Source organism: Neolamprologus brichardi, chromosome 13 (genome assembly GCF_056152115.1).
Source record: "Neolamprologus brichardi isolate AB-2024 chromosome 13, ASM5615211v1, whole genome shotgun sequence".
In the NCBI taxonomy this organism is placed as follows: domain Eukaryota; kingdom Metazoa; phylum Chordata; class Actinopteri; order Cichliformes; family Cichlidae; genus Neolamprologus; species Neolamprologus brichardi.
Window position 1 is genome coordinate 6,438,642 of NC_142116.1, and position 26,882 is coordinate 6,465,523.

At 39.4% G+C, this 26,882-nt stretch overlaps 1 protein-coding gene across 3 annotated transcripts; it reads left to right on the forward strand.

Moving 5' to 3' along the window:
- The first annotated feature begins 1,076 nt into the window (after window positions 1-1,076).
- b3gnt2b (UDP-GlcNAc:betaGal beta-1,3-N-acetylglucosaminyltransferase 2b) lies at window positions 1,077-26,882 on the forward strand. Of its 3 annotated transcripts, none has more exons than XM_087850036.1 (3): window positions 1,077-1,247; window positions 17,800-17,944; window positions 23,256-26,882. In XM_087850036.1, the coding sequence occupies exon 3, from the start codon at window positions 23,281-23,283 to the stop codon at window positions 24,472-24,474; it is 1,194 nt and encodes a 397-aa protein (XP_087706162.1). In that variant the 5' UTR covers window positions 1,077-1,247; window positions 17,800-17,944; window positions 23,256-23,280; the 3' UTR covers window positions 24,475-26,882. The 3 variants fall into 3 exon arrangements, with proteins under 3 accessions (XP_087706162.1, XP_087706163.1, XP_087706164.1); XM_087850037.1 differs by lacking the exon at window positions 1,077-1,247 and adding an exon at window positions 14,154-14,169; XM_087850038.1 differs by lacking the exon at window positions 1,077-1,247 and adding an exon at window positions 14,342-14,463.

Below are 26,882 nucleotides of genomic sequence, written 5' to 3' on the forward strand. Positions count from 1 at the left end.
TGTGTCCTCTGGTTAATTATTTATGACCACAGTCTGGATGTCCATTCTTTTCATAGGAGTACCAGCTGTGGCTCTGTTACCCCTCTTAGTCCACCACACAGCAGAGCTCCATTGTCCTGGTCCCAGTCATTAAGAGTAGACAGAATGGCTACTGACCCCCTGCTGTTTGGAGGACACACACCCATCACACAAGATGAAGCTGCTCCGCCACTACCACACTCTCCACAGGAGCAAAGGCTTTGACACTGGCACAGCTGATGAGAGTTTAAGCTTTAATGTGGAAGTCAAATACAGTATGCATTTGTGTTTTTGTAAAGTTTGCATATAATGAATATGCAAACTTTACAAATGACCATATGACAATATATAACCAAGGCACACCTGTATTCATGAAAGAGCCTCTATATCATCTGTAATGGCATTATTAACTGAGGTTAGTTTCCAAAGTGAATTTTCTTTTTTCGGTTAAGAGTTTTACTTTAGGTTTTATTCATTTCAGTGTTAAATGTGGTATTATTGTGTGGATGCCAGAGGCAAGACTAACAGTACTGTAAATATCAAAAGTCTCAATAAACACATTATTATTATTATTATCATTATTATTATTATTATTCCAAAAGTCTAGTTTTTATTTTTATTTTAGTTAACTAAAATGTTTAACTGATGATAATACACACAGAGAGATCACAACACTGGTTCATACCAGTTGGCTGCCTTTTTATGCTTGAATAATTCATAAGTTAGTGTTAACAAATAATAAAAACATTCCTCTTTAAATGATCAGGGCACTAAAAAGGTTGAAAAAGCAGCCAGAGACCTTCAGAAAACCTCCGGAACTATTGCTCAACAGCACTTCAAAACATTACAGGAAAGTCTGGTTCCCTGGAATTAAAGCTCGAAGAATTACTGTCGCCTAACCGGTTTCGGCTCGGCAAGGTTTCTTTATGATGACGCCTCGACAATTTCAGCCTTTTAATAATGCAATAGCCTTTATAAAGCGCGCGCTAGGTGACGTCACTGTACAGGGCGTGGTCTGGGGAGGTGCCGCGACCGCGAGTGCAGTCTCAATTGAGACGGTTAAAAAATAGACCAGTCGCGATAAGCAGCAGCTCTCGGCTTTTAGCGGAGGGAAAACACGGGGAGGTCCTCGGTAAACAGACGACGATTAACCACCGGGAACGGCACGTGATGGATTTATTTCACTATTTCGCCGCTGTCGGAGTGTCTCTAGGCTGACTGCCAAGCAAGTGAGTTCAACAGAGTTTATTTTTCCCCACCTGTCCGGAGTAACAGTCATATCGAGTAGCTGAACTAGATCCTCATAGTAAGTTAATCGACCCAGTAAGTTTCCAGGAAAGTCCGAGTTACTCGGGGAACAGGACTGTACATGTAAAGTGTTTGTTCCTTTTCAGGAAAACTCAAGAAAGAAACCAGAAACGCAGTAGGAAGAACAGACTATGACAAGACGTAGTGCCGTGGCATTTGTAAAGCAGTACTATCTTTAAAAATACAACATTATTCTACTTTAGGGCTAAATGACTAACCTTAATGAATTAATGGACTTACCCGTTTCGGGGTTAAATGCAGTAAATATTTAAGCTGCCTATCAAATATAAAGATCTGTTTATGATTAACAATAACTTGAGCGAGACTGAAAGCACCTCGGGCTCTTGGAAGTGACTGAATCGGAAACTAAAGTAAGACATTTTTGTAGCTATTCTCAGTCAAAAAATGTCACATCGAATGCGTAAAGCAGGGATTTCAAAACATATGGACAGGGGGGGCACTACCCAGTTCAGTTTAGGCTACTAAATAGGGTTAAAATCCTTCTTTTTTTTTTCCATAAAATGCATTTTCATTCTTGGTGAGCTGTGCCAGCAGTCTTTGGGAGTGAAAATGTCTGGGAAGTTAAAAAAAATATTTACAGATTCCAGCATGTTGTTTAAACCTTAAAGATGGAAATGTTTGTCAATATTTATTTTATTAGCCATATCTAGCCAAGTTTGAGCAGTAAAATCACTGCATAATAATCAACATAGAAAAAGTTCAATAATCTTTCTTGCTGACCAGCCTAAGATGCCCTGAAAATAAGTCGCATATCACTGTAAACACATTCTTCCCTTATTATAACTTCAAAATAGGAATGAATAAAAAATCCAAAAAATGTGTTTAATTGTACTGCAATGCATTTCATTTAGGAACTGGAGTAAATAGGACCTAATTTGAGCCTTTAAGCCTATGAATGTGAAAATACGGAGATACACTGTTGAAATTTCACAAACATGTAGGTTATCATTAAGTGATTAAACAAGTGATCCACTTATGATCAACTAGGGCTGTATGTACCCTTGAGTTAAAAAGGAGCTTGACCTCCCTGCTTTGGACAATCTGTAAAAGTAGCACAGAGGAAAGTTAGTTTTAAACTTGGTGTTAATGTTAAACGTGGACAAACAAATTCCCAATATAACTGTCTGTTCTTCCTTCTCTGTCTGTTCTCTGCCTTTTTTTGCTGTGTATGCACTTCATGATCAAATTTCTGAATCACACGAGCAACATTTTCCAAGGGTTTTTCTGCACAGATGTGTGTGCGTCAGCCCTGTACCAGTGCTATGTTTAGACAGAAACATCCAAACCACACTTAGGATGAGCATTCCTTATCAGTCATGGTGAAGTTTCTGACTGGTCTGTTACGGAATTACGAATACAAAGCGGATAAAATGAATGTAAAGGCGCCAAAATTAACAGTATTAGTTTTAACATGTTGTTATAATTACATCTGTCCAGTCTATGATATTTATTTGAAATTGCTGTACTATAGATCAGGGGTGTAGCCCATACTGATTTGGATACAGTAAGAAAAATAAAAAGGGACTCAAAAGGTCAACAGAAACATGGTGCAGAAACCTGTCTAATCAATTCATTTTGGTAGAGCTGATATTTTCTCTTAGAAAATGTACATTTTTCTACGACAGTGTGCTGTACAATTGATCTAAATTCTGTATCAGCATTAAAGTATACATGAAACGTAATAATTCACAGACATAAATGTGACAAGTGAAAAGCCAGCCAAAGAAAAATACAGAGAATCCCAGGTGTGTACAAAAACAGCCAAACTTTCCAATGTTATCAGTGTTTGTTATCTTGGCTTCATTGTCTGGAAATATATCTCTAAAAACATAGTCTGACAATTTCAGTTTATTATACAGTCATTCATCTTTAAGCTCCAAATAGACAGCACCCTGTTTTTGACCACACACCTGAGGGAGCAACCTGGCCAGTCAACCAGCAAATTTTACCCCCTTAGTGTCCCTTAGTGACTTTTCCAACTTTGGCCTGTGATGATAATGCTGTGTGAAATGTGATTGATTAATGGTTTCGCGTAAACCTAGTTTAATCATTCATGAATGAGATACTATCGTAGCTAGCTGCACTGAGTAGGAGATGCTCTGTATCTCATTGTACAAGTGTATAGTGACAGTAAAAGGCGTTCTATACAAGTGACTGTTTAATAATTAATTATTTATTTATTTACTAAATCGCAATAATTCCAAAAATGGACACCGTGTGACATCTTAAAGTTAAAAAGTTAATTAAAAAAAGGTCAATCAAATGGCCCAATGGCCGTGATGATCCGCTTGGTAAAGTAAATCCGTTGGGTATCTTTGTTGGCCTTCAGACAGCAATTCTGGCAGCTAAAGAACCAAACGCAGGGCTCGCAAAATCACTAGCCCGACGTCCCGGAGCTAGCAATATCTCCGGTCGGGCGACTAAAATCTATCTCAGCCCTGCCCGTTGGGTTATCATATAGCCCGAAAAAAAGTTCATAAAGATAAACAGAAATCATTTTTTTCTTAAATATATTTTTTGTACCTTTTCAAACCTAGTTTTTGCCTGCTGCAGAACATAATATGAATAACCGCAAAGACACATTCATGAATACGAATGACCTTTGTATCTGAGTGAGACTGTTTTTTGTTTGTGTTGCTAAGTCGGTCTTTAATACCATTACAGTACAGACCTGGATCACTGAGGGAGGAAAAGCTCTGCTAATATTTACTATTTATTAACACATTTTTTGTACAGCAGTGTTTCTCACACAGGCTTTATTTTGGAGGCCACTGAAGTGTATCTTAAAATTTATTTTAATTATTTCATTTGTTTCAGTGGAGAAAATTGCATTCAGTTGTACTGTGTGGAAGTCCTCATTCTCCCCATTCAAACAGCACCTCATCTTCTTTATGTTTTCCTACTTGTAGACTGATCAGGTTGCTATTTTTGGCAGCCCCCAGGCCTTCATCCAGTAGTTTTAAAAGGTCCTACTCCACCATTTTGGTAGAATATCGACTGCAGGCTTCTGTAACACTAAGGAGTTCAATACAGTGGAGCTGGAGACCATCCACGGGTGAAGAAGCCTAATAGACAGATAGCTAACTACTTAAGAAAGTGTGAGGGTACCTCCTTTAGTATATGTGTCCTCCGCAAGTAACAGCTTTCATTGTTTCTCTGTGGAGGGTGAGGAACTGTTACGGTTTCCTTTTAGGTGTTTGGGCTTCATCCCATGTGCACTATAGATAGCCACACATGACTATTGTTTACAGTTTTTTTGCACTGTTGTGAAATATAACAGAAGGTTGTTTTGAGTTTATTATAGTTTCTTCCAGTGGCTATTTGCATAAATGGCCAATTAAAAGGATACTTCTTTTCATGTCTACTCCGGAGCAGGAAGTGAACAAACTCAAGTGTCCTTTTAATTGCAGACTTGTGACCTTGACCCTAGATTATTGTGTCGCCTCATCTAATCCATACCACCCAAATTCTTCATTAATATTCAGACAGACAAATATACAGACATCATGGGTAGTAAGCAAATTAGTGGCTCAAGGAACATGGAAAGGAGTGAGGGTTATTTACTTTAGGCTTGATGTTACTTAAGGGTTTCTTCCTCATATACTACAGTGGAGAGAGATCACACAAGCACAGAAGTACATTTGCTGCTAGGGCTGTGCGATATGACCAAAATCTCATATCCCGATATAAGAATTCTATCGTTCCGATAACGATATAAATCACAAAAACGTAACATTTTCTGTAAATTCTGTGACTCTCGGGCAGCTCGACTTGCGGAAAGTGTTTCCAGCTGTGCGTCATGTAGCTGGAGTCGAGTGTTTTAACCGATGCATGAAACGATACATTTTTAGACATAAGTTATAACGGCCGCCGTTTTCTTTGTGAGTAATTATTACACAAGCCTGTTCTAACGTTTGAGTCTAAGGTTTATTTTTTAGCACCTGGCCGCTCTTTTTTACTTCTCATCCGTAAAAATAATCTACTCTTTCACGTGATTCAGTTTATTTTGAAAAGTCTCAACAGGATCTTGAGCTTTATTGTGAAAGGTTTATGAGGAACATAAACAAGCAGACACGCGATGGTTTTACCGTCGTTGTTGCTAACCACAACGCATAAAAACAGGCGCTTGTCCGTCTGTAGTGCGGTTATATTAAATATAAGAGAAAGAGAGAACTTTAAGAAATTAATATAGCCACTACAGTGACCATCAAAACGATGAAAAAAAATATTGCCGTAAACAGTTTATTTTGCGACACCACGAAACAAACGATAGCGTAAAATGAAACGATAGACGTTTTTATATCGTCATCCGATATATATCGTTATATCGAACTGCCCTATTTGCTGCATATGCTGCTTTTTTGCTCTGAGTTGAATTCATACATTTGGCTTTTCAGCCGTCTTCCTCTTGTTTCAAGGTCATTAATTTAAGCACATCCTGAAACTGGAGATCTGGCAATACCCAGGGGTGGTGCTAATTATGGTGGCATCCCAATAGATCTGTACTATAACCACATTATCGTTAACACAGAAATCTGCAAGGCCCCATTTAGACAGCCAGTCACACAGCCTGATCAGCTATACAGCTTAATGTTCACTTAGCAAAGCTACATGCACAGCACACGCACTGTAGGTTTGTTACACTGCTTATCCCCAGAAGAAGTCTTTGGGGCGCGTGTGCCCATGTACAGTGAATGCAGTGTATATTTTCTGTTGTTTAATAAGGTATTTCTCTACATCCTACATCACGTAGTTTCTCTAAATGTTGTTCATTTGTTTGCTACCCGACGGTGTTAACATCTCTCTTTCTCAAATATTCATGATCACATCCAACACCCAGAGAGTTTGGGGGAGTTCTTTGTTTTTCTTTGGTTTAGTTTCTTACACACTATAAAGCTTGTAACTTGGCAGTAATGCCAAGATGTGTGCATAAGTGACCACAGTCACTTATGCACACAACCACTTGTTTCAGTTTCTGAACATCAAAAGCAAACCTTTCGTGGGCATTGTTTGCTCAACAGAAGTTAGTAATTTTGTTCTCAGTTATTCAAATGATTTTATATGAAGGTCAACATAACACCACCAGTAAGCTCTTCTTTCAAAAGGGGAAAAATGTATTTATAAAGTTTTAGTTAGTTCACTATACAACAGAATTTCTTTTACATTAAAAAGAAAAAATCAGGTTTCAACTCAACCCAAATAAACCTCAGCATTGCTGTGATTAAAAATGTTTGTACACATGTTTACTCATTATTTAATAAACATCTAGCAATGACTAAATATATATATAAAATATTTTTTATAGCGGGGAGAGGGGGTGTACACACTCCAAAGTAAAAGTAAAATATTTTTTCATTGTCTTGTCAATTTGGTAAATATACCTTTGCACGATTTTGGGGTGATTCTTGGCGTGATTGTGCGTTAACTGCCTCCATGAAAGGCTTGTATTGTAAAATGTATTCTGAAACTACTCTTAATATCGTGATAATTAAACGGACTAATGAAGAAACCAGACACTGAAGCTAAACGGAAATGGGCAAATTCAAGTGATCTGAAAACAAAAACAAATCAAGGGAAATCAAAAGCCTTATGCAAAACTGTGCTTTTTGAGCCGGGGAAAAACCTTGAACATCTTTTGCCAGGAAAAAGAGTTCTAAATTACAATTAACATTAGGGGTGGGGGAAAAAATCGATACTGTGTAGCATCGTGATATTTTGTTTGCTAATAATGTATCGATACAGGGACAGCAGAAATCGATATTTTGTTACAAAAAAGGTTTTTGTGCTCTGACTTCAGAGCATGTTGATCCTTTTTCTGAGCAAGAATCCTGACATTCCTTCACTGTCCAAATGTGTTTAACTTTTTTTTTGGCAGCAATAAACATGACAGTTTACTTATTTTAATTTAAGACATGTTTTATTTTAATTGAGTTTAAAACTTTTTTATTTAATGTAAAATTATATTTTGTTTTAATTTACTTTCAAATTCTTCAGTTGCTGAAGGGGCTGCATAGTTTTCACAAATTGCATAGTTCAGAATAGCTATAATTGTACCAGATGGTTGCGTTCAGTTAAGTTGGACTAGACTGTAATACAAACCGTTCAGTTTGTCAACAATAAAACTGAAATGAGAGAAAGACTGAGTGTGAGACTTTGATATTAGATAAAATGAATATTGATAAAGTTTACCTTTATGTACAGAATCTGAATATCGCAAAATATTTTAAAAAAATTGCAATAATATCGTATCGTGGGATGTATGGTGATTCCCACCTCTAATTAACATTGTTCACATATGGCAAAGTATAAGGAGCCGAGCAGGTAAAACAGTACCTTTATAACATTTGTCTGGAATTTCATTCCTTTTTTTCTATTTATATATTGGACCCACAAGTGGAATCAACTCACGGTGGAGTGAGCCATAAAGTCAGTCATACAGTGGCAGAGCAGCTCAGATCTCTCTGCGCATCCAGACTCAACTTGTCTGACTTTTTGTATTCTGCACAAGACTGCCAAAATCAAACACACAAGCCTCTTCTTCTTTTCCTTACATCAGCCTCAAAACGGAACCTTTAGCAACCTTTCAATGTTAGCCCTGTTAAACCGCAAAGGTTGAGACATACTGCTCAAACAGATTCCGGAATGGCTGCTTGTTCAAATTTTTACATAACCGTCACATGAAACGGAGTCGTTTCACAATACCAGGGTTTCTTAATCACTAATATGAAGAGATGTGTATTTGCACACAACTTAGCACCAGCTATAAATTGCTTGGCTGCCGCTTTTTCCCAAGATCCATTAAAAACAGCTTACTGAGTAGACAGAATTAATCCATAATGTTACAGTCCGTGGTAGCTCCCAGAATATGGCAAATACATCAGTGGGCTTAAAAAGACATTAATGATAATGGGAGGAAAACTAAAGTGATGCCAGTATTGCTAGTATAATAGCCAGGACACTCACAGAACTGCCTTAATGTAAGTGATGACTTGCAGGATGATGGCACACTGAGGAAACTAAAGACAGCGTTTCTGACTGCATTTATGGCGGTAGTTCTGTTCCAGCACACTCAGGTTAAATTCTAGAATCTAGCTGCATTCAGTCAGTGGATATGTCTACAGCCTAAGCCAACTGAGTTGTACTACTTTGTCTTTATCCGGGTCCTACGTTTATGCTGTACTCTAATAGAAGCCGAGCCATTTTTCGAAGTTAAAGTTTAGACTGCTTTGTATCCTTTGCTTTATTTGTAAACAAAAACCACCTGGAGAAAGTTTGAAGGTGCGTTTTCATTTCATGTCATTTCATTGATTTATTTATTTCACACTTGGTTCATCAGTTTTAACAGTTTTGTCCTTTCATACACACAAACCGTGCTTTTTCTCAGTATAACACTGCAACAATGCGTGAAAAGGAGCAGGAAGAAGAAACTATTCTTATTAAACCCTGCCCCTATCTGCAATCCAACTGATATTACAAGTGGGCACCATAAACCAAGGAACACACTAACATTTATCTCCAGATCCTAACGCACACCAAACATCACATTTACAATCAGCAATATACCATTTCACATAATAACAAGGAGAAAAAATAAGTAAATAGAATAAAATAAGGTGAGAGAGGGAAAAAAAAAAAGTCCTTCTTCAATTAACTCCAATTTGGTTCATATTCTTCATATTGAATTATCGTTTTAGACATGTAAGACTTTTTAAAACAATGTAAATTTGTACAGTTCTTTAGATTATAATGAAGAGAGTTCCACAGTCGTATACCCCTAACTGTTGGACTCATTAATCTTTGTGTAGTCCTAGCTAGTTGATGCATAAAATGAAATTTCCTTCTGCTGTCTTCACCCCCCGAACACATTGAAAACAAACTTTGTAACGTGAAAGGCAAAGTATTATTTTTAGCCTTAAACATAATTAATAGTGTCTGTAGTTTCACTAAATCTCCTAATTTTAAAACTTACTGTTGAACTGTTGAAGTTAATGGTTCACAACATAGTTCTTGTTGATGGTTTATAGTTGTCCGCTTTTAAAAGTAAAGATTTTGATGCCCACTTTTTTAGCAAAAGAAATTCACCCGGACTGATTTTTAAGTTGTTGGTTTTTTGTAAGTAGGATTTAATTTACTGAAGGTTAGAGCAATACTTTATTAAACTGATAAAAGATCATTGGAAAATGTATCATCTTCTCCAGTGTGTGGTTATGAACGCATGTAAGTTCATATTATAAGCTGTTACTTTCAATGGAAATGTGAATTGTTGCATCCTAAATGAGTCATCTTGTTACTGTCGTATTCCCCTGTTCCATTAAGTCTTTGTCATGAGGTAGCTTTTAGCGGTCTGGTAACAGGAACACTGGAGTTGGGCAACATATGAGTGGTCAGCAACTCACACAAACTCAAAATAAAAAAGATAATGGAAACTAAATTGTCAGTGGCTATTTTGTCACCCAATTAATTTACAAGCATTGTTTCTTGGTGAATCTTATGGAAAATCTAAACTATTATTAAAAATGCTCAATAATAAAACACTTAGAAATGTGAAAACATCAGTTCCCTTTTGATAACAGTCATTGTGTGAACCATTGTCTTTGTGCTTCCTGTCTTTGCCACATAACAACTTCCTGGCCTCAGTTCCTAAGAATCTGTATCCATTTAGCCATTTATAGTAACTATGTAGATGCAATACCAGCTATAGGAGTTCGCTAATGCACAAGAACCAGACAGATATTTTCAAGTTGAGACCACATGGCTTGTCATTTGTATTGCTCCTAGGTGGATTTAAGGTCTTCCGTATATTTCAAAGTGGGTTCGATATCACAGGTCATTCAAGGATTCCAGCCTAATGACGTCTGAGTTATGGACTTTCTCCCCCTTATTTAATTATACATGGAAAACTATAATCTTGTTATCATAATGTGATTCTGATCTCATCTGACACAAAGAAAAGTTGTGCATGCACAATGCAATGGCTTCAAAAAGATTTTTTCAGCAAAAAAGCATGCAGCTCACCATGTCATGTTAGGAGCCTGAGAAGTGTACATGGCGAGGTGGGTGTGGCTGTGCTGGCATGCACATAATAACATGGGTTGAATAGTGGCTTTAATAAAACTATCAGGGGATGAAGAGAAGGGTAGATTTATAAGAAAACCTTGAGATATTGGTGGTGTTTAATTATGTGTAATGTAGAGTTAAAACTAAAGCTTAGCAGTCATCTGAATCCATACACGCTTTCTTCACAATTTAAATGTGCAGGTGCAAAATTACTCGTTTTTATCGTCTTCCTCGGGAGATGTGATAACATCGTCACTTGAACAGCTTAAAGAGTCCATTTCCTTTCTTGCTGCATTAGCATCAGATGCATAATTTCTGTAAACAAAGCTACCGTTTTGTTTTGTTTTTTTTCCTTACTGGCAAACACTTTCTAGGATGTCTCACTTCATTTTTACAAGCTTTATAATGTTTAAGATGTACGCTATAATCCCTTTAAACAGAGATCTTCGGTTAATCTCTTTGTTTCAGGAGTTCCTGTCATTATTTGCAATTAGCCTTTCAGTGGAAACATGGCTATCTGTCATCGTTGCAGGGAGGGTCTTGTCAATGCATTTCTCTAAAGACTGGAAGTTCATGATTCGTTTTGCAGAGTGCACTGCATCTTTGCTCATCAGGTCACGCTGGAGTGACACTACCTAAATTCAGTGAGTGCTGAGTGTGAGCAAATGACTAGCAGGTGGCCTAAGTGTAGCCAGGGTCACAAGTATTTGTTGATAATGAGAAATTCCAGTCTATTTTAAGTTCCAGTGCTATTGTGAGGCAGTGAATGTCTCTCATTTCCCCATCACTATACTGTAACTTAGAAATGGTCACTTTAGCATTACTAGGAGAAAAAAAGAACATTTCCTCAGGTTGTTTTGAGAATAAATGTGCAGAGCTTGAGAGCTGTTCTTCGTCCAGTAGAACCCACCCCATTGGCTTCTATATTTGGATAAGGAAATTAGTGTTCCTGATATTAGTTCAGTTTTTGGGCTTTTGTTATTTTAGGATTGTTGTTGTTAGGTCTCATGTACAAAACCAGGAACTTAATCCCACCCTGTGTACTTCAAGGACCTCTTGCTTGTCTCGGTGCATGCTCAATCATCGAGGTAAGTAAAACCCTAAAGGTTGATTCTGTTTGTCTGGACGTAGAGTTTTCAGTGGGAGAAACGTTTTGTCACTCATCCAATTAATTTGGGTGATGAACGGAATCAATTTTTTGGGACCTCTAGGTTGAAATATTTAGGTTGTTATTGTGGTTTTATAGTAATTCTGATGAAGATGAATGGGAGATTGTTTACAGAATGTCCTCTAAGGTTAGTTATGCATGTGTTGCATTTTAATAAAAACCAACACAGCGATCGGAACCAACAAATAAAATTAGGAGACTGTCTCACATCAATGGAAAATTCTGAGAAGGAGGCATGACATTTGGTGGATATATTCCAGCTCAGACAGTCCCTCTTTAAGTTGCAGCCTTCAGGCTATTTATGGTCCTCCTCTCTTTGCACCGTGTCCCCATTAGGCCCACATTTTTCGTACAGTAACATCTTAGTCTTGTATGAAGTATTAAAAAAAATATCTTTGGTAGTTTTAACCTACAAAGGTGAAGAGAGTCTGCTCAACAATTTACAATCCATGGATAAGGATGATTCATATACAAAGGAATTCAAAGTGCTTTACATAATGCATTAGGCATATACAATGTCAGAGAGATAAAAGGAAATGATGAACTTCTAGATGCATACTGTCAAAATGTATTTGAGATGATCCTGACTGGGGACAGGCAGTAATCCTCTTGTTGAGTATCATCAGTAATTATCATGCTTTATTTATATAACCCAAGATTCATTTTGTATAGCTTCATGGGACATTTGTTTAAACAAAAATCTGTGACAGTGTTCCAGTCAGATCCATTTTTAGCTTGGTATGGGTGGCTGCTGCGTTCCTTTCCTTGACTTTTATTGTTGTTGAATTTATTAAGCAGACCACAGAGAGGTACATCAAGAACAGTGGCTCTGTCACCTCAAATCATTAACAGGTTTTCTGCTCAGTTTCTTTATGTGGTGGAAAAACTGTTTTTGATCCAGAGGATGCTGAAAACTCCACTCGCTCTAGAAGGAAAAACTTAAAACTGGGACCTGCCCATTGCTTTGCCAGATCTTGATGGCAAGTTTTCACTGCGATGCATTGCCACTGGAAACACCCACAGAGGAAATCGTTAAATGTGAAACCAAAATATCGTAAGTGGGTCAGAGACGAGACGTTTTACCTTCAGCATAAACACTGGTCCAAAAAATTAAAGGGAAGTTGCAATAAATATTCTTCCCTTAAGTCAGGTGCATGCTCCTCTAAATGGTTAGAATTTTTTTTTAGCCTTTATCAATTGAAGGTTGAACTTTGTCCACAGACCTGACGTGGCCTGTGGAGGAGACTTATCTGTTATCTCTCTCACACAGCAGTTAGCAGCCTGAGCCTTTTTGGCTTCTCTGCCCTGCTGACCTGTTTCACACAACTTTGGGAGGGTTGCAACCGTGAGTGTGTAGGACATGTGTGCTAACCAGACCTGCTGCAAAACAAGCCCACAAATATCAACCAGCTAGTGAAGAGGATGTCCTAGATACATTTTCTGTTCCCATTTTTGAGTTCCTAAAATTGCTGAAGTTTTACGTTGAGAAGGGCATGGCTGATCAGTGGAGCTTCATTAGTTGTGCATTCATCTGAATAGTAATGGCAGTTAACGTTGCTTTAACCTCACTGTTAAAAATGTAATTAGTGTTTTCATCCGCAGTTTGTACGAAAAGCCTAGCGGCAGTAAAATGAGACAGAAGTGATTGGAAATGTCAGCTTCAGTGGTGTCAAGAGAGGTCAGACAGGTCCTTAAAGTAAAAAGGGGTGTGTTGTTTTTTCACTTTTGAAATTTGTGTCGCCTTTTTCAGCATTTTAGAGACTCGTGAAATTTCCAGAGCTGCAAAATATGTTTTATGTCCATTTTAGACACCCTCCAAGACTCACAATCTAAACCCAAAAATGTGTTTGTTTGTTTTTCACTAGAGGTTTCTGTAATTAATTTTTAGCATTAACATCGTGGGCTATATAATGTTTTAAATAGGAAAACTGCACCGTTTTATTTTGCATTGTTCTCTTGCATTTTAGTTTTGTTTTGGGAGGTTTTTTTGTTTTTAGCCCAACAAACTGTTCTTATTTAGTCTTAAATAACTTATGTACAGGAGCATATACAGGAAAGAAAAGAGGAAAGTTTCTCAGCATGGTCAAACAAACACAATGGAAAGCATGAGAAGCAACGGAAATGGAACAAAGCCAGGCGTTCCTTTTGATGATTAACTCCATTTTAATTGTTTGGCTATCCTCCGGTGGCTTTTTCAGTTTGTTTCGTTAAGAGGTTGCCTATGCTTGCTATCTGCTGTCCTCTCATATCTAACCAGCACACACAGGCAGTTTAATGATTAATAAAACCCAGTCATGTTTGTATAAAACGAACTTTCTACATCAGTCTTTGGCAAAAGCATTAGATTATTATTGCGTGTGTGTGTTTGTGTTTCACTTTTCTCTTTATATTTATATCTTTCTTTCTGTTTGTGAGAGATTTATCTAACAAAAATAAACTGTACAAGTTTATTTAAGATCCTGCTTGTTGCTCCCATACACGATTTAAAGTCAAAATGCTTTGAGAGATGATTTTATGCAGACATCCACGCAATGGCATGTCTGTGTAAGGAGGAGAAGCTCAGATTTAAGGACTCTTAAGAAGGAAAAGTACTTTGGGTAAGCTCAAATATTAGCAAGCAAACAAATCTCTAAAACTGAAAATAAGTATTAGTCCTGAACAGCACAAAGTCCAGTTTCTGTGGAGAGAAGAGCTCTGTTAGATACAGCAACCCCTCCTGTCTTTCAGTGAGATGGTGATAATAGTCTGCACTGTTTTTCATGAATGTGAAGTCTGTTTCATGGCTTTGCTGTCAGTCAGATGTTTACCTGCACTTGAGTGACCAGTCTCCAGAGTTTTGTGGCAGTAACTAAATTTTTATGGAATTTAAACATTAAGGATTAACAATTGAGGTAGGGGGGTCATGGTGTGTGTCTGTATGCGATTATAGAAGTACAGTGTGTGTATATGGTGCTGAAAGTGTGCAAAAAAAGTATTGTAAAAATTACTAACTTAACAAACATGTCAGTATGTCATCGGTGCATGAAAGGATCTGACATGTCAGCTGGACAATTTAATAAGTTAATAAACTATGTTGTTTGTTTTGCTTAGTGAGATGTTATCCTTTTTCTTTTAGCTGCAGCAAATGTAAAAATATTAGTCAAATGTGTAAGTGTGGTTAGCCTCTAGGCAAACTGTATCTCAGATAAACTCAGGCTCAGACTGTAAACATTTAATTTATCACTTTACTGAATATATGGGAAAGTCAAATTATCATAAAATTTCCTGCAACATAGAGGGGAATAAAATATAAAGTTGCTTCTAAGACCATTTCTTGATTGGTGCTCAGAGAAAAATGCAAACATTTCTGTCTAAGAAAATAAATGAATAAATAAATACATTTAGCGCCTCGCTGGTCTCTTATCTGGAACATAACCTACACCGGAGCAGAGAGGTGTGCTACAAAGTTAAATTAATGGGTTAGCAAGCTTAAACTCAGTGTTCTTTTTTACCTCGCTAGATCGTTATGGCAACTTGTTCTGAACACATAACCTGGTCAGGATCAGGTTATGTTCAAAGTTTAGCTAGAGACACCACGTACTCACTGATTTGTTTTTTGTTTTGTTTTTTTAATTTGCGGTCTGCTCTAAGTGTAATAGACATTATCTGCTGCTATACGAAAAAGTTCCACGTGCAGTCTGTTCAGTCATGTGTTACAAACACCAGTGAATGTAGTTCAGTGATAAAGTTACAGGGATGCAGACTGTGCGTCACATTGTCACGGGAGATCGGTTCAGTTGGTGATGCAGAAAATGTCTTAATGCAGAAGTTCCCAAAGTGTGGGGCCCGCCCCCTAGGGGGGGCGCAGAGCCATTGCAGGGGGGGCGCGGCATGAAAAGGGGAAAAAAAAACAAAACAACCTTGGACACTGTTAGCACGGGGCGCCCACACAAACGCAAAGCAGGAGACGAAGCATAGCTGAATATGTTTCCAAACCAACTTGATTCTAAGCCAAAGACTAGAAAATATGGTGAAGCACATCTTCCCTTTGGTTTCACCTGCACAAGTGCCGAGGTAGGTCTCCCTGCAGGATTGGTTTTCCCTTCGTCGGGAGCAGCGCTGGGCTGTTTAAATCACGGACAAACAGTATCCCACATTCTTGATTTGTAGTTCACAAACACTGGTTGTAATGACTAACTACTCCTGACATGTTGGAGATGTTAGCTCTTTATACATTAAAGTTACAGTGGGATACAAATAATATCAGGCTGATCCTGCCACAATTTGTTCCCCCGGTTCAAATCACGGACAAACAGCATCCAACAGTTGTTTATGTTTTTGAACCCATTTTGCAGAGGGATTTTTTGAAAAATGTATTGATAGCAATGTTGAATATTATTACACAGGAAAAAAAAACCAACTACATGTAAAATAATTACACCGTGACGCCTCTGCCTTTCTAAATGGAGGGACAGTAACTGCCTGTATATGTAAGCGTGTAAAACCTGCAGATAGTCAGATTAACAGTATTTCGTCTCTATCTGCCATTCTGCAATTCATCTCATGTAAACAATAACGTGGCGCACAGCGTGACGTGAAAAAAGGCACATACCTTTGACGTTGCATGATGAACTCTGTATTCCTCGTCCACACGTAAACGCAAAAAAGGAGTTTTAAAAAATCTCCATTCTCGGTGATTCGAAACGCCGTTTACGTGTGGACGAAACAGCTGCGTTTTCAAAAATACCCGTGTAGGTGTCGACGTAGCGTAAAAGACTTTATTAGTTTATTTTCTTACTACCTGTAAATTATTGCAGATTACTTGTATTTGCTTAATTGTTTACTAAATGTTTGAGGTGTGAAATAAACCGCAATGGAGCAAAATATGGGTGTGTGTGGTTGGAGGATGTGTTCTTGCGTGCGTGCGCGTGCGCGCGCGAGGGGGGGGGGGGGGGGGGGCGCGAACATTTTTCTTGTAACACAAGGGGGGCCCAGCAAAAAAAGTTTGGGAACCACTGTCTTAATGTTTTCTGCTTGATCTGTTTCTCTGACACTTCTGGAACCGCAGCTAATGGAACACAGATTAGAAAATTCCTCTGCTTGATTTTTGAATCACTCAGCATTTATGGACGTCAAATCACAAGACTTCACAAGACTTTGTCCTGTCTGTAGCTATCATCTGTTCCTTTTGATAATGTCCGATTGACGCTCAGTTGGTAAATTTTTAAAACCATTGTCATGATACCAAATCTCTCTGGCGCCTAAGTTTGTGAATGCAATAACTCGAGAACAAGGCAACATAGGAACTTCAAATTGATACCATAGGTGTGCTCCTTAAAAATATCAAATGAGTTTGAATCTCAGTGATCTTGGCGTAAAGGTCAAAGGTTAGAGTAGGTTTTCTGAAACTCTTGTGAATGCAAAATTTGAGAAAAGGGTGACATAGGATGTTGAAATTGATAATATAAGTGTGTCTACTAGGAGCCTGAGAGGTAGCACAGGAAGCGGCCAGTATCTTTGTTTTTTGTCAAGTCAGCTAACACAAAGAAACCCTGGCTATGTTGATCATAAGTGGCAGCGCACTTCTTCTAAATAGGTTTGCAGCATAACCTGCCATAGCACTATACCCTGTTAAGAAGTGAACCACTTTTTGTACCACTGGGCAATCGGAGTGCCATGTTTATATGCAGCATGAAGTTAGGATCTGCATTTTGAGTAAGAATACTGTACACGGGGAATTACTTATTGTTGTACTAAGAAAGCACTCCCTCTGTTGCTTTCACATAGATTTAGTCAACACATTTTGTCCTGTGGTACTTGTCAGGAAAATTATTAACTTAAAAATAAAAAAAATGAAAACCATGAAAAGATACAAAAATAAATCATAAGAATGTTTGAACCTCCCTGAAGTGAAATTAAATGAAACCAAGTTCTGTTTTACTGTGAATTTTGACACCAGGGTTTTAATTTCATTAACAACAAATCTACATCTGTTCCAAATATCACACATAAAACAGTATTTTATTATTAAAAGCTGTATACACCCTCCCACCCAATCATGACTGCTCACATGACTTCACCAGAAACACTAATATAGATATAGTTATCATTTTGTATTTAAATCAGGGTTATTGGTTCTTTCTTTAAGAAGCACGCTTTCAGTATGTAAAATTAGAACTGATGTCTTTTTTGTCCTCATGCTCTCTTCCTCAGTATTGACACCTGGGTTCTTTCTCTCTCATTTGCAGATTCAGTCTTTTCTCTGCCTCCTCCCCTTCCCGATCCCTTTTCCCCATTGGCTGTTGTCCCCAGACAGTGCACAAAAGTATGGGGTAAAAGTGCTGAGGAGACACCAGGAGAACAAGAGCTGAAGAGGCCCACTCACCTGCACAGGTAAGATCACACAATGTGCGTCGTTGGAAATGTTTTGAATAGGCAGTGCATCTCTTGGCATGTCTGTCACATTAAGACTCTCATTTAGATCTGTATAGCTATATTCTGTTATGTTTACACATGAAGTTTTAGGAAGGTGCATTGTTCATCGGTTCTCTCCACAGTATAGTATTTAAAGCCATCTAAACATAATCATGAAAGCTATTTATGTCCACTAAGAAGCATACAAACCCAGCCCTTCAAGCTGCCATTGTTCTGTAGTGTCTCACACCCATCCCCCACTCAGGTGGGATGGCTTACCTCAGTGAACCTTTTTATCAGGTGGAAGCCACACTGGTCAAACACAGTCTAGTGTTGTCGGGTAAATTACTGATCTCATCACGATCCCACAGACCTGTTTGTTACCCGAGACCATATGGTGTCGCCACAAGCTTCATGATAGATAAACATAAAGTTAATGAATAATGGAGAGAGAGGTTTAAAAGCAGATGGGATAATTATGTTAAAAACTACACCAAAGTGCCCATAGACAACCTACGCAGATACAAGAAGAACATGTAAAGTACACACAGAGAGGTCTTGTCCCGATGGTGGCAAATTGTATCTATATGGAATAAAAAAATCAAAAATAGATTACATGCTATTGTTTCAGTGTATAATGTGTAGTCCTTTAACCCCCCCCAAAAAATCCTAATCATACCACAAAGGGTTTTAATTGGCATCTTTTGATGGTTGACTTGAATCAAAGTAGTCAAGTGTATCTGTGTAAAAGAAGCCTGACTGTCTTGGAATCCGTTATCTAAATAAAGTATAATTAGCTTTTATCTTTAAAGCCAAGTCAGACGAATTCTGCAAAAGAAGACCCATAAAGGTTTATTGTGAGCAATAAAAGTGCCACTGCTAATGTTTGCAGACTGCTTTTTGACATTGCGTTTCTTCATCTCTGCCTGAACCGTTATCATGCTCCATTGCTGTCTTTTACCACAGTGAGACTATTTCTTATTATTAGTTTATTAATAATTAGACTTTTTTTCCTCATTCTGTATGGATTCTGCATACAGTCGGTTTCAGAAAAAATACAATAAAACTTTCTGTCCACTTATTTTGTAATTTTTAGGAGTACTTTGCACCATAACAAGTATAGGTGTGCACTGCCTCCTGTGATGACAGGATGTGACTCATGCTGTCTTTTCTTGGGGCACTGCTTATGCTCTGGATCTAAATGTGTTTTTGAAGATCCTTAAAATGAGAGTCCATTTAAAAATAATACATTGATGAGGTTTTATGAGGTAACGAGATCTAGTTAGATTAATCAAATCAAGAAGGCCATCAGTCAGTTGTGTTCACTTGCAGACAGCTTTCCAGCATACTTGGTGGGGGCAGACAATTGAATTCAGTTGCTTCCAGTTATTATGAAACATGATAACAGTGACTTTATTTTCTATTGCTTTGAAGCTCTGATGTCTTTTTGTGTAATAAATCAAGTTCACCTCTTGCCATTGCAGCACTGCACTTTTTCCCCCGCACCTTAATCTTCGAACTTACTCGTCCTTCAGTGTACCTATAAGTAAGCCTTTGGTCACTGAGCTCCAGAGGAAGTGAAATTCATAAGTTTTCCATAGAAGAAATGGTAGAAGAATTGTGTAACAGCTGTCTGCAGCTGATTTTTGCCTCGGATCACTCGAGGTCTCTCACACTTCCTGTGGTGAGCGTGCCCGTGTCATAGTCCAGCTTATGCCTTGCTTATACTGTGTTGCAGACATGGACACAGACATCTGGAGGGCCGACGGCCGAATAGTCATTCCTGTTATACTTTGAAGTCTGCTGCCGTAGATAGTTGATTGTAATGTAGATCGGTAGGAAGAGTCCACACAGTCTCAAAAGAACAGGCAGGCGTGGACCATTGCACCCACTGTCTGATGGGATTTAAGTCACTCAGGCCGAAGCGGACCTCAGTGGGCTCGCAGGCATGGAAAGGCATATCATAATATAATGAAGACATTATGAGCCAAAACAAATTATGAGAGAGATTCTGTGTTAAACCAGAATATATGAATTATTAACCCAAAGAATCCAAAAACCTCAAGTTACATTATGAGGTTTGTTAGTCAGTAGTGTTACTGGTTTGATGAGTGTTTAATAAATCGAATGTGTTGTGTAAAATGAGAGAAACTGGCCAGGTGCTCCCAGTTGCACTGATTAACTCTACCTACCAGGAAACTGCAACCTAACATAGAAAAACACACAGTAGTCCCAGCAGAAGCAGGAGGGCTGTCACTCAGTCTTCACCCACAGACCTCCTGTGGTGGAAGCAGAACTTGCCAGCTGTCCTTTCAAGGCAGGCTTTAAGTCAGGAACTAACCGTGACCAGACATCTCCACATCCTCCAGTGCCTCCACATCTTTAAGTTTTGTTTTTCATTTAATGTATATTTCAAGATTAAGAAAATCATGTGTGAACTGATTTTAACTGTCTTTAAGCTGGAGTCAGCTCTAACAACACTGACTGAATGCAAAAGAACTGAAACTATAGCTTAAAGTTTGGCGCATGACCTTACTGTGCCTAATCTGTTTCTGTGTGAGCGTCAACCACAAGTGTAGACCTTGTCTTTTTAATGCTGACAGCTAGAAGCATTATATTTGTGTGTCAAACCACCAACATGCCTTAATTACTTCAGCTAAAATGGCCTCGATGTGAAACACTGTGACTAAGTTTAATGTCTTAAACCAGATGCAGATGGTCAGCCAGACTTAGGCAGGTATGCGTGGATTTAGCTGCAGACTACTGGTGGTTAATTACAGGTCCAGAAGTTGTGGTTTCATCTACATGTTGTTTAGCTTTCTTCTTAAGAAGCCTCCCCCACCGACCCACCCACTCTTTTCCCAGAAGTGATCTTGTTTGTATGGGAGGCAGAGGACGGGAAAGCTTAATTCTCCATGAGAGTAAGGGAGAAGAGGAGATTGAAGGAAAACTAGCATAAGTCCATGCTTGTCTGGTGATATAATACTGATAAGTGTGATGTATTCCTATCCTGCGTTGAGTCAGAACAAATTCAAAGGAACAGAGGAAACCTGATGGAGACGGGCAGAGTGAGGAGGAGTGAACGAGGCTCACAGAATAGAAAAAGAAGAGCAAACAGGAGTGCAGCAGTGGAGAGTTGTTGCTAGGAGGCTGAGAGAGCAACACAATACAGAGGCAGGAAGGATCCAGGGAGCAGTTCAGATCTGTTAGCTCATCAGGCAGAGCTCGCACCGCTTTTTGAGCTGTTTACATTGATAATTGTAATGAAGATAAATAAGTCTTAATGTCCTGACTCGGCTCTCTGGGGCTAAAGGGAGTAACATTCAAAACCTGGTGGAAATGGGTGAAGGCAAAATTAAATTCTTGTAAGTTGTTTAGAATTAAAAACACCTACACCATCTCTAAACACAATGATGAGCAGTACCCTTACACCCAAATGTTTCAAAAAAAGACTAAACAGTTTTCAGATACAATGAAAATCCCCAGCAACACGAACTAGTGCCTCGTAACCTACCTGTGCCTGGTTGACAGCAAACAAATCCTTTGTCTTGTAATCTTTAATGCTACAACGGGATTTCTTTAAACCTAAAATATAACTCTGTGTCTTGTCTGTCCCAAAAGCTTTGCGATGAGATGTCTGCAGACGCAGATGAGAGGAAAGTGAAAGCAAACAGCCACCTCGGTCGTGCCAAAAAGCAGAAAAGAAGAGGCTGCGCTTGATTTTTAACAATAGATAACAGCAGCAAAAGTCTTTATCTCATTGAAATCACTGAAATTATTCGATTGAAAACAACGCTGGGGAGCGGCTTTTCTGACTGAGATGATCAAGAAGCACTTTCCCTAAATGAGCCCTAATGTCTCCCAGATGAGTAGGCCCTTTTTGGCTTTCAGAGCTTGCAATCTTATATCATTATCCAGTCGTCTTTTTATTTTACTTTTAGTCGTTATGACTTCAGAGTGTTGTTAAGATTGGAAATTTGCCCAGAAGTGTGCAGCCTCACAGTGAAAACATTCACTCGGTTAGACTTTGTCACAAGTATGGTTAAGCAGTACCAAAACATGTAGTTTATCAATAACTTGATGAAAATATTGCGTTAAAGTGGCTGCTTCACTGGTCTGCAGGAAAAAGGAAACTTGAGAAAGTGAGGGGAACTCCAGGTAAGGACATTTTCAGAGGGGAAAGCGTGACTAAACAGAAACCTGAGGCACAGCTGAGCCTCCTGAAAGGACGGTATTGTCTGTTCAAGCTCACATGTCGTCCTCATTTCTTATTGGTTTGAGCAAAGGATACAAAAGCAGAGAGGAGGACAATGAATCCTCAAATGTTTGCCTTCCGTTAAATTGCCCTCTGACGTAGTAAACAAGTAAACATGATGTGGAAATGCAGGTGTATGCTGTGATTTCAGGCAGACTACCTTATCGTGCTTCATCCCGACAGTTAATGTGGTAAACTTGAACTCTCCTCACACCAAGCAGATCATTTGCTAATTGGTTTCTCATATTTAGTTTGGACTGGTCTGGACATGCAGCTTGGTAATTAGATCAGTTCAGGCTCACAGATAAAGTGAACAAAATAACAAGGCCTGATGATTGCTGATCTAGTTAGGTAGCTCAAAGTTAAATTATCTTTGTGTCTGTCGTAGGAGGAGTATTTTTTGTTTTTAATTATTCCAAGAAAAAAACCTACCCTACCTGTGATTTGATTATGGTGATAATGAAGACATGCCACCTCATAAGTTTTACGGGAAGTTTTTAAGTGTTTTGTAAGAAATCAGTTTAACCCTCACTGGTAAGCACAGCCATCACTTCTGAGTGAACCAGCATGTTCACTCAGAAGTAACTATGAAAGCCAAACAAACAAAGCATTGTTATACACCATATCAGTCAACCTGTGAAAAGTCAAGTGATTCAGTGTGAAGATGACACCACTCTGCTTCAGTCTTATCAGCAGTTTGACCTCTGACCTTCTTGATCAGATCAATACGTAATCTTGCTGTTGCTTTGGATAAACAAACTATTCTGACATAGTTTTACACAACGGGGGTTTCCATGTGATCGTTTTGTCAGTGTGGTTGAGGTGTCTTCTCTTCCTTTTTCCACCTATTGTTTCTCAACAGAGGGAAGTTGTAAACTTGCACGTTTCACCATAGATAACGGTTCTCCATCGTGCTTCCTCTGACCTGAAATTACCTGAGTGATTTGAGAATATTAACAAGTAAAAGATGAAAACTAAAGATCAGTTTGTGGTGAAGACTAAAGTCTTTGTTTCTTCTTCTGTGTGTCTGCACAGGTGTCGGCGTGTGCGGTAATCTGTCATGGGGCTGCTGCCAAAGATGAGGCTTAAGGTCGTGGTGTCACTGACTATGGTCAACCTCTTTATCTTCATCATCATCTCGCGGAACATCAACCAAGACAAAAGTGGACATCAAAAGATTCTTATCCCTTCCAAACGCTTCTGGGCTAAAGTGGCTCCCAGCTCGGCCTACTGGAACCGCCAGCAGCAGATTCTGGACATTCACAGCAATCAAATCTTCATGACAAACCGCAGCAGCGACATCCCTGAGTGGCTCAATGACACCAGTTTGACCTCCAACGTCTGTCAGCCTAACCTCAGGGTGACCACTCAGGTTAAAGATTACAACTCCCTGCTGCCCCGCTTCAAGGACTTCCTGCTTTACATGCGCTGCCGCTCCTACCCGATCATTATGGACCAGCTGGATATCTGCAAGGAGCCACCGTTTCTGCTGCTGGCTGTCAAATCGCTGGTGCCTCACTTTGATCGCCGCCAGGCCATCCGCCAGTCCTGGGGAAAAGCAGGCGTATTAGCCAATCGGACAGTGGTTACCATTTTCCTCCTTGGTAACGCAACACCTGGAGACCACCACCCAGATCTGTCTGGTATGCTGCATTTTGAGAACGCCCGCCATAAAGACATCATCCAGTGGGATTTCCGTGATTCGTTTTTCAATTTGACTGTCAAAGAAGTTCTTTTCCTGGAGTGGATCCAGGCACGTTGCTCCGGCGCCCAATTCATCTTCAAAGGCGACGACGACGTCTTCGTCAACACCTACCGCATCATGGACTTTCTCAAGGGGCTCTCGGGACCCAAAGCCAAGGACCTGTTTGTGGGTGATGTGATCACGAATGCGGGGCCCCACCGAGACAAGAGGGTCAAATACTTCATACCAGAGAGCATGTATGTTGGATTGTACCCACCGTACGCAGGAGGAGGCGGCTACCTTTATTCAGGCGACATCGCCATTCGCTTGCATAATGCATCTCAGCGCGTAGCGCTGTACCCAATAGATGACGTCTACACGGGTATGTGTCTTCGTAAGTTGGGGCTGGCCCCCGAAAAGCACAAAGGCTTCAGGACTTTTAACATAGAGGAGAAATACAGGTCGAACCCCTGCGCTTACAAGAGCTTAATGCTGGTTCACCCAAGGACCCCGCAGGAGATGATCCAGATCTGGGCCTGGCTCAGTACACCCAACCTGACCTGCCAGTGACTGCAGTCAGTCTGAAAACATGTCAGGATAGATCACAAGGAAGGCCAAAGGGCCAAATATTTTAACTTGAACAGGGTGTAAACTTTCAAAGTTGGCAGCTTTAAGTTAAGATATTACTACGATGGGCACACGGATCTTCCGCCTGGTTGAGTGTTGTGGCCTGAAAAAATGAGGGCGTCGCGGCAGCGCCGATTTTTCACATTTTGTATTATGGCTCTATTCCACAGAGGAGTTAACTCTGCTTAACTTTCAAAGGAGCTTCACCCAAAGTGAATATCTTTGAGTTCATATATTTATATCACAGCTATTTATATGGCCTTTATGTGCTTTAACACTGTCACCTCCACCACAAAGTGTCTCAATGCTGTATTAAATAAATGAGAGCTGGAAAGTGTCTGCCTGGCAGCCAAAGGTCAGTTTGGTAAAGCTATAACATGCTGGTCAGGTTATTGAAGTGAGTAAAAGCAATTGATTGCTTTCTGAACACTGAAAAACAGTGGTTCCTGCATTCCCGGTGAACCTCGTAGTCATAGCTGGAGGCTTAGATTGTGCTGCTATTTCCAACCACACTCCCAGAAGTATTTACTCACGACTCTACAGCTTAGAGTTTTCGTTCACATCATTTCCTCAGTTTCCACCGGTGAGACTCTGCTCTCGGTCAGCCACAACATTAAACCCACCTGCTGAAATGCTTTTTTTTTTTAAAGGCCAGGTCTTTTTACCGAAGCCACCTTTGGGGTTTCTTAAAAGTACAGTTGTCCTTAGCAGTTCCCTTAATTGGTGTGGCTGATCAACGTTGGAGCAATTAAAATGAGACAGGGATGTCTAGCCTCACTCTCCGCAGCTCGGCCGGTTGTGGCTTAGAGAAATCCAAATGCTGGTCTAAATCAGCTTCAGGTTCAAAAAGGTTTAACAAAAGCCCAAAGTCCATTTTCACAGGTGTTTCATTTCAAGCTTTCAGTGTGACGTTTTTGCTATGTGCCCGGGGAAAGCGTTGAATGAGGATAAATGCTGCTTTACTGTGACCTGAGTGAGTCTAGATTCTTTAAAACAGGCTGAACACGTACATACACAAACTGTTACTTGATTAAAGTGTCCGTGGGTTTTGCAAGAGACTCTTAAGGGACCTGTGTGTTGGTGAAAGCTTTAAAGTGTGTGTGTGAACTTGTGTTTTATTTAAAAGTTAATGCTTAGCTCATTGCTGTTTAGCTTCATTCACCTGACAAGAGACGTCCTGCACATATTTACCTTTCCCTCGTATTTCATAAAATTCCTTCTGAGCAGTATTGTGTGCACGACACGGTGAGATGCTTGACTCGCACACAGCATGAGATACTTAGGAAGCTTAATAATTAAAGGTCAGGAATGTGTGTGTGTGTTTTTGTTTGTTTGTTTTTGGTTTTTTGGGGGGTTTTAAGGTCAGCAAAAGTATTCACCCTCAGTCTGAATCTTTGAGATGATTAAACTGAGTCTGGTGTGACTTTTGAGAACAGAAGGGTAATGGTGTTACTTTGTCTCTGTTAGAGCTCCCCCTGCTGGTCAGGGTGGCGGCAAAAAACATTTTTTGCAAGAGCTTTGTAAACAGTGGCGATCCCACGACTCCCAAACTGCCGACCGCCTGATTTATTTCAAGCATCGGCTTATTAATTATCTCTGTTAGTCTCTACATCCTTCGTATATCCGTTATGTGACATTTGGAAATCATGCTACAGACAATCGCACCAGGTCTCTTGTTTTTTCTCTTTTCTTTTTGAACTTCAGCATGTTCATGCAGGATAAGACCAACACTAAAAAGAGAAGATGAGAACCTGAAAGACGTGTATTTCATGCTTCTGGATTATTTAATATTTCACTTGTTGTGTGCATAGCGCTGTCACTGCTGACATACATGCCGTTAATCGTTGCACTCTCCTCGCTGTGTAGTTTCGCGGCTGCCTGAACTGTTTACATCGCTTTCTAATTGTTGCTTCAGCCTGATGATTGTCTACAGGTGTGTGGGTGTTCAATTTGTTGATTGGAAGAGCTGCACAATTTATCTAAGTTTGAACAGTCAGTGTTTTTCTGGCCTGAATGTCCCGACTGTGTCCAAGCTGGGGCTCATGAAGGAAATTCAGCTGAATGTAACGAGGCCCATGGCTGTTCCTTCATTGTGTGTTTTTTCTATTTAATCAGAGTTTATGTGGAGTATCTGTGTTGTTTTTAACCCACAGAAAGATTTTTTTTTTTTGTGGTTTCTTTAAACTTTGGTTAATGTGAGTTCCAGACGCTTTTCGCTGCCTGCACGAGTCAAAGATGATTACCAAATCTGTGCCTGATGTTTGTATGTACTGTATGTCACGCAAACTTAAATGTGATCGCTTTAACATTATCTGATTGTTTCAATAAAGCTATATTTTAATGGTTTTGTA

Excerpts from the sequence above, each read along its gene's own strand:
- b3gnt2b (XM_087850036.1), top strand. The coding sequence starts at position 23,281 with ATGGGGCTGCTGCCAAAGATGAGGCTTAAGGTCGTGGTGTCACTGACT.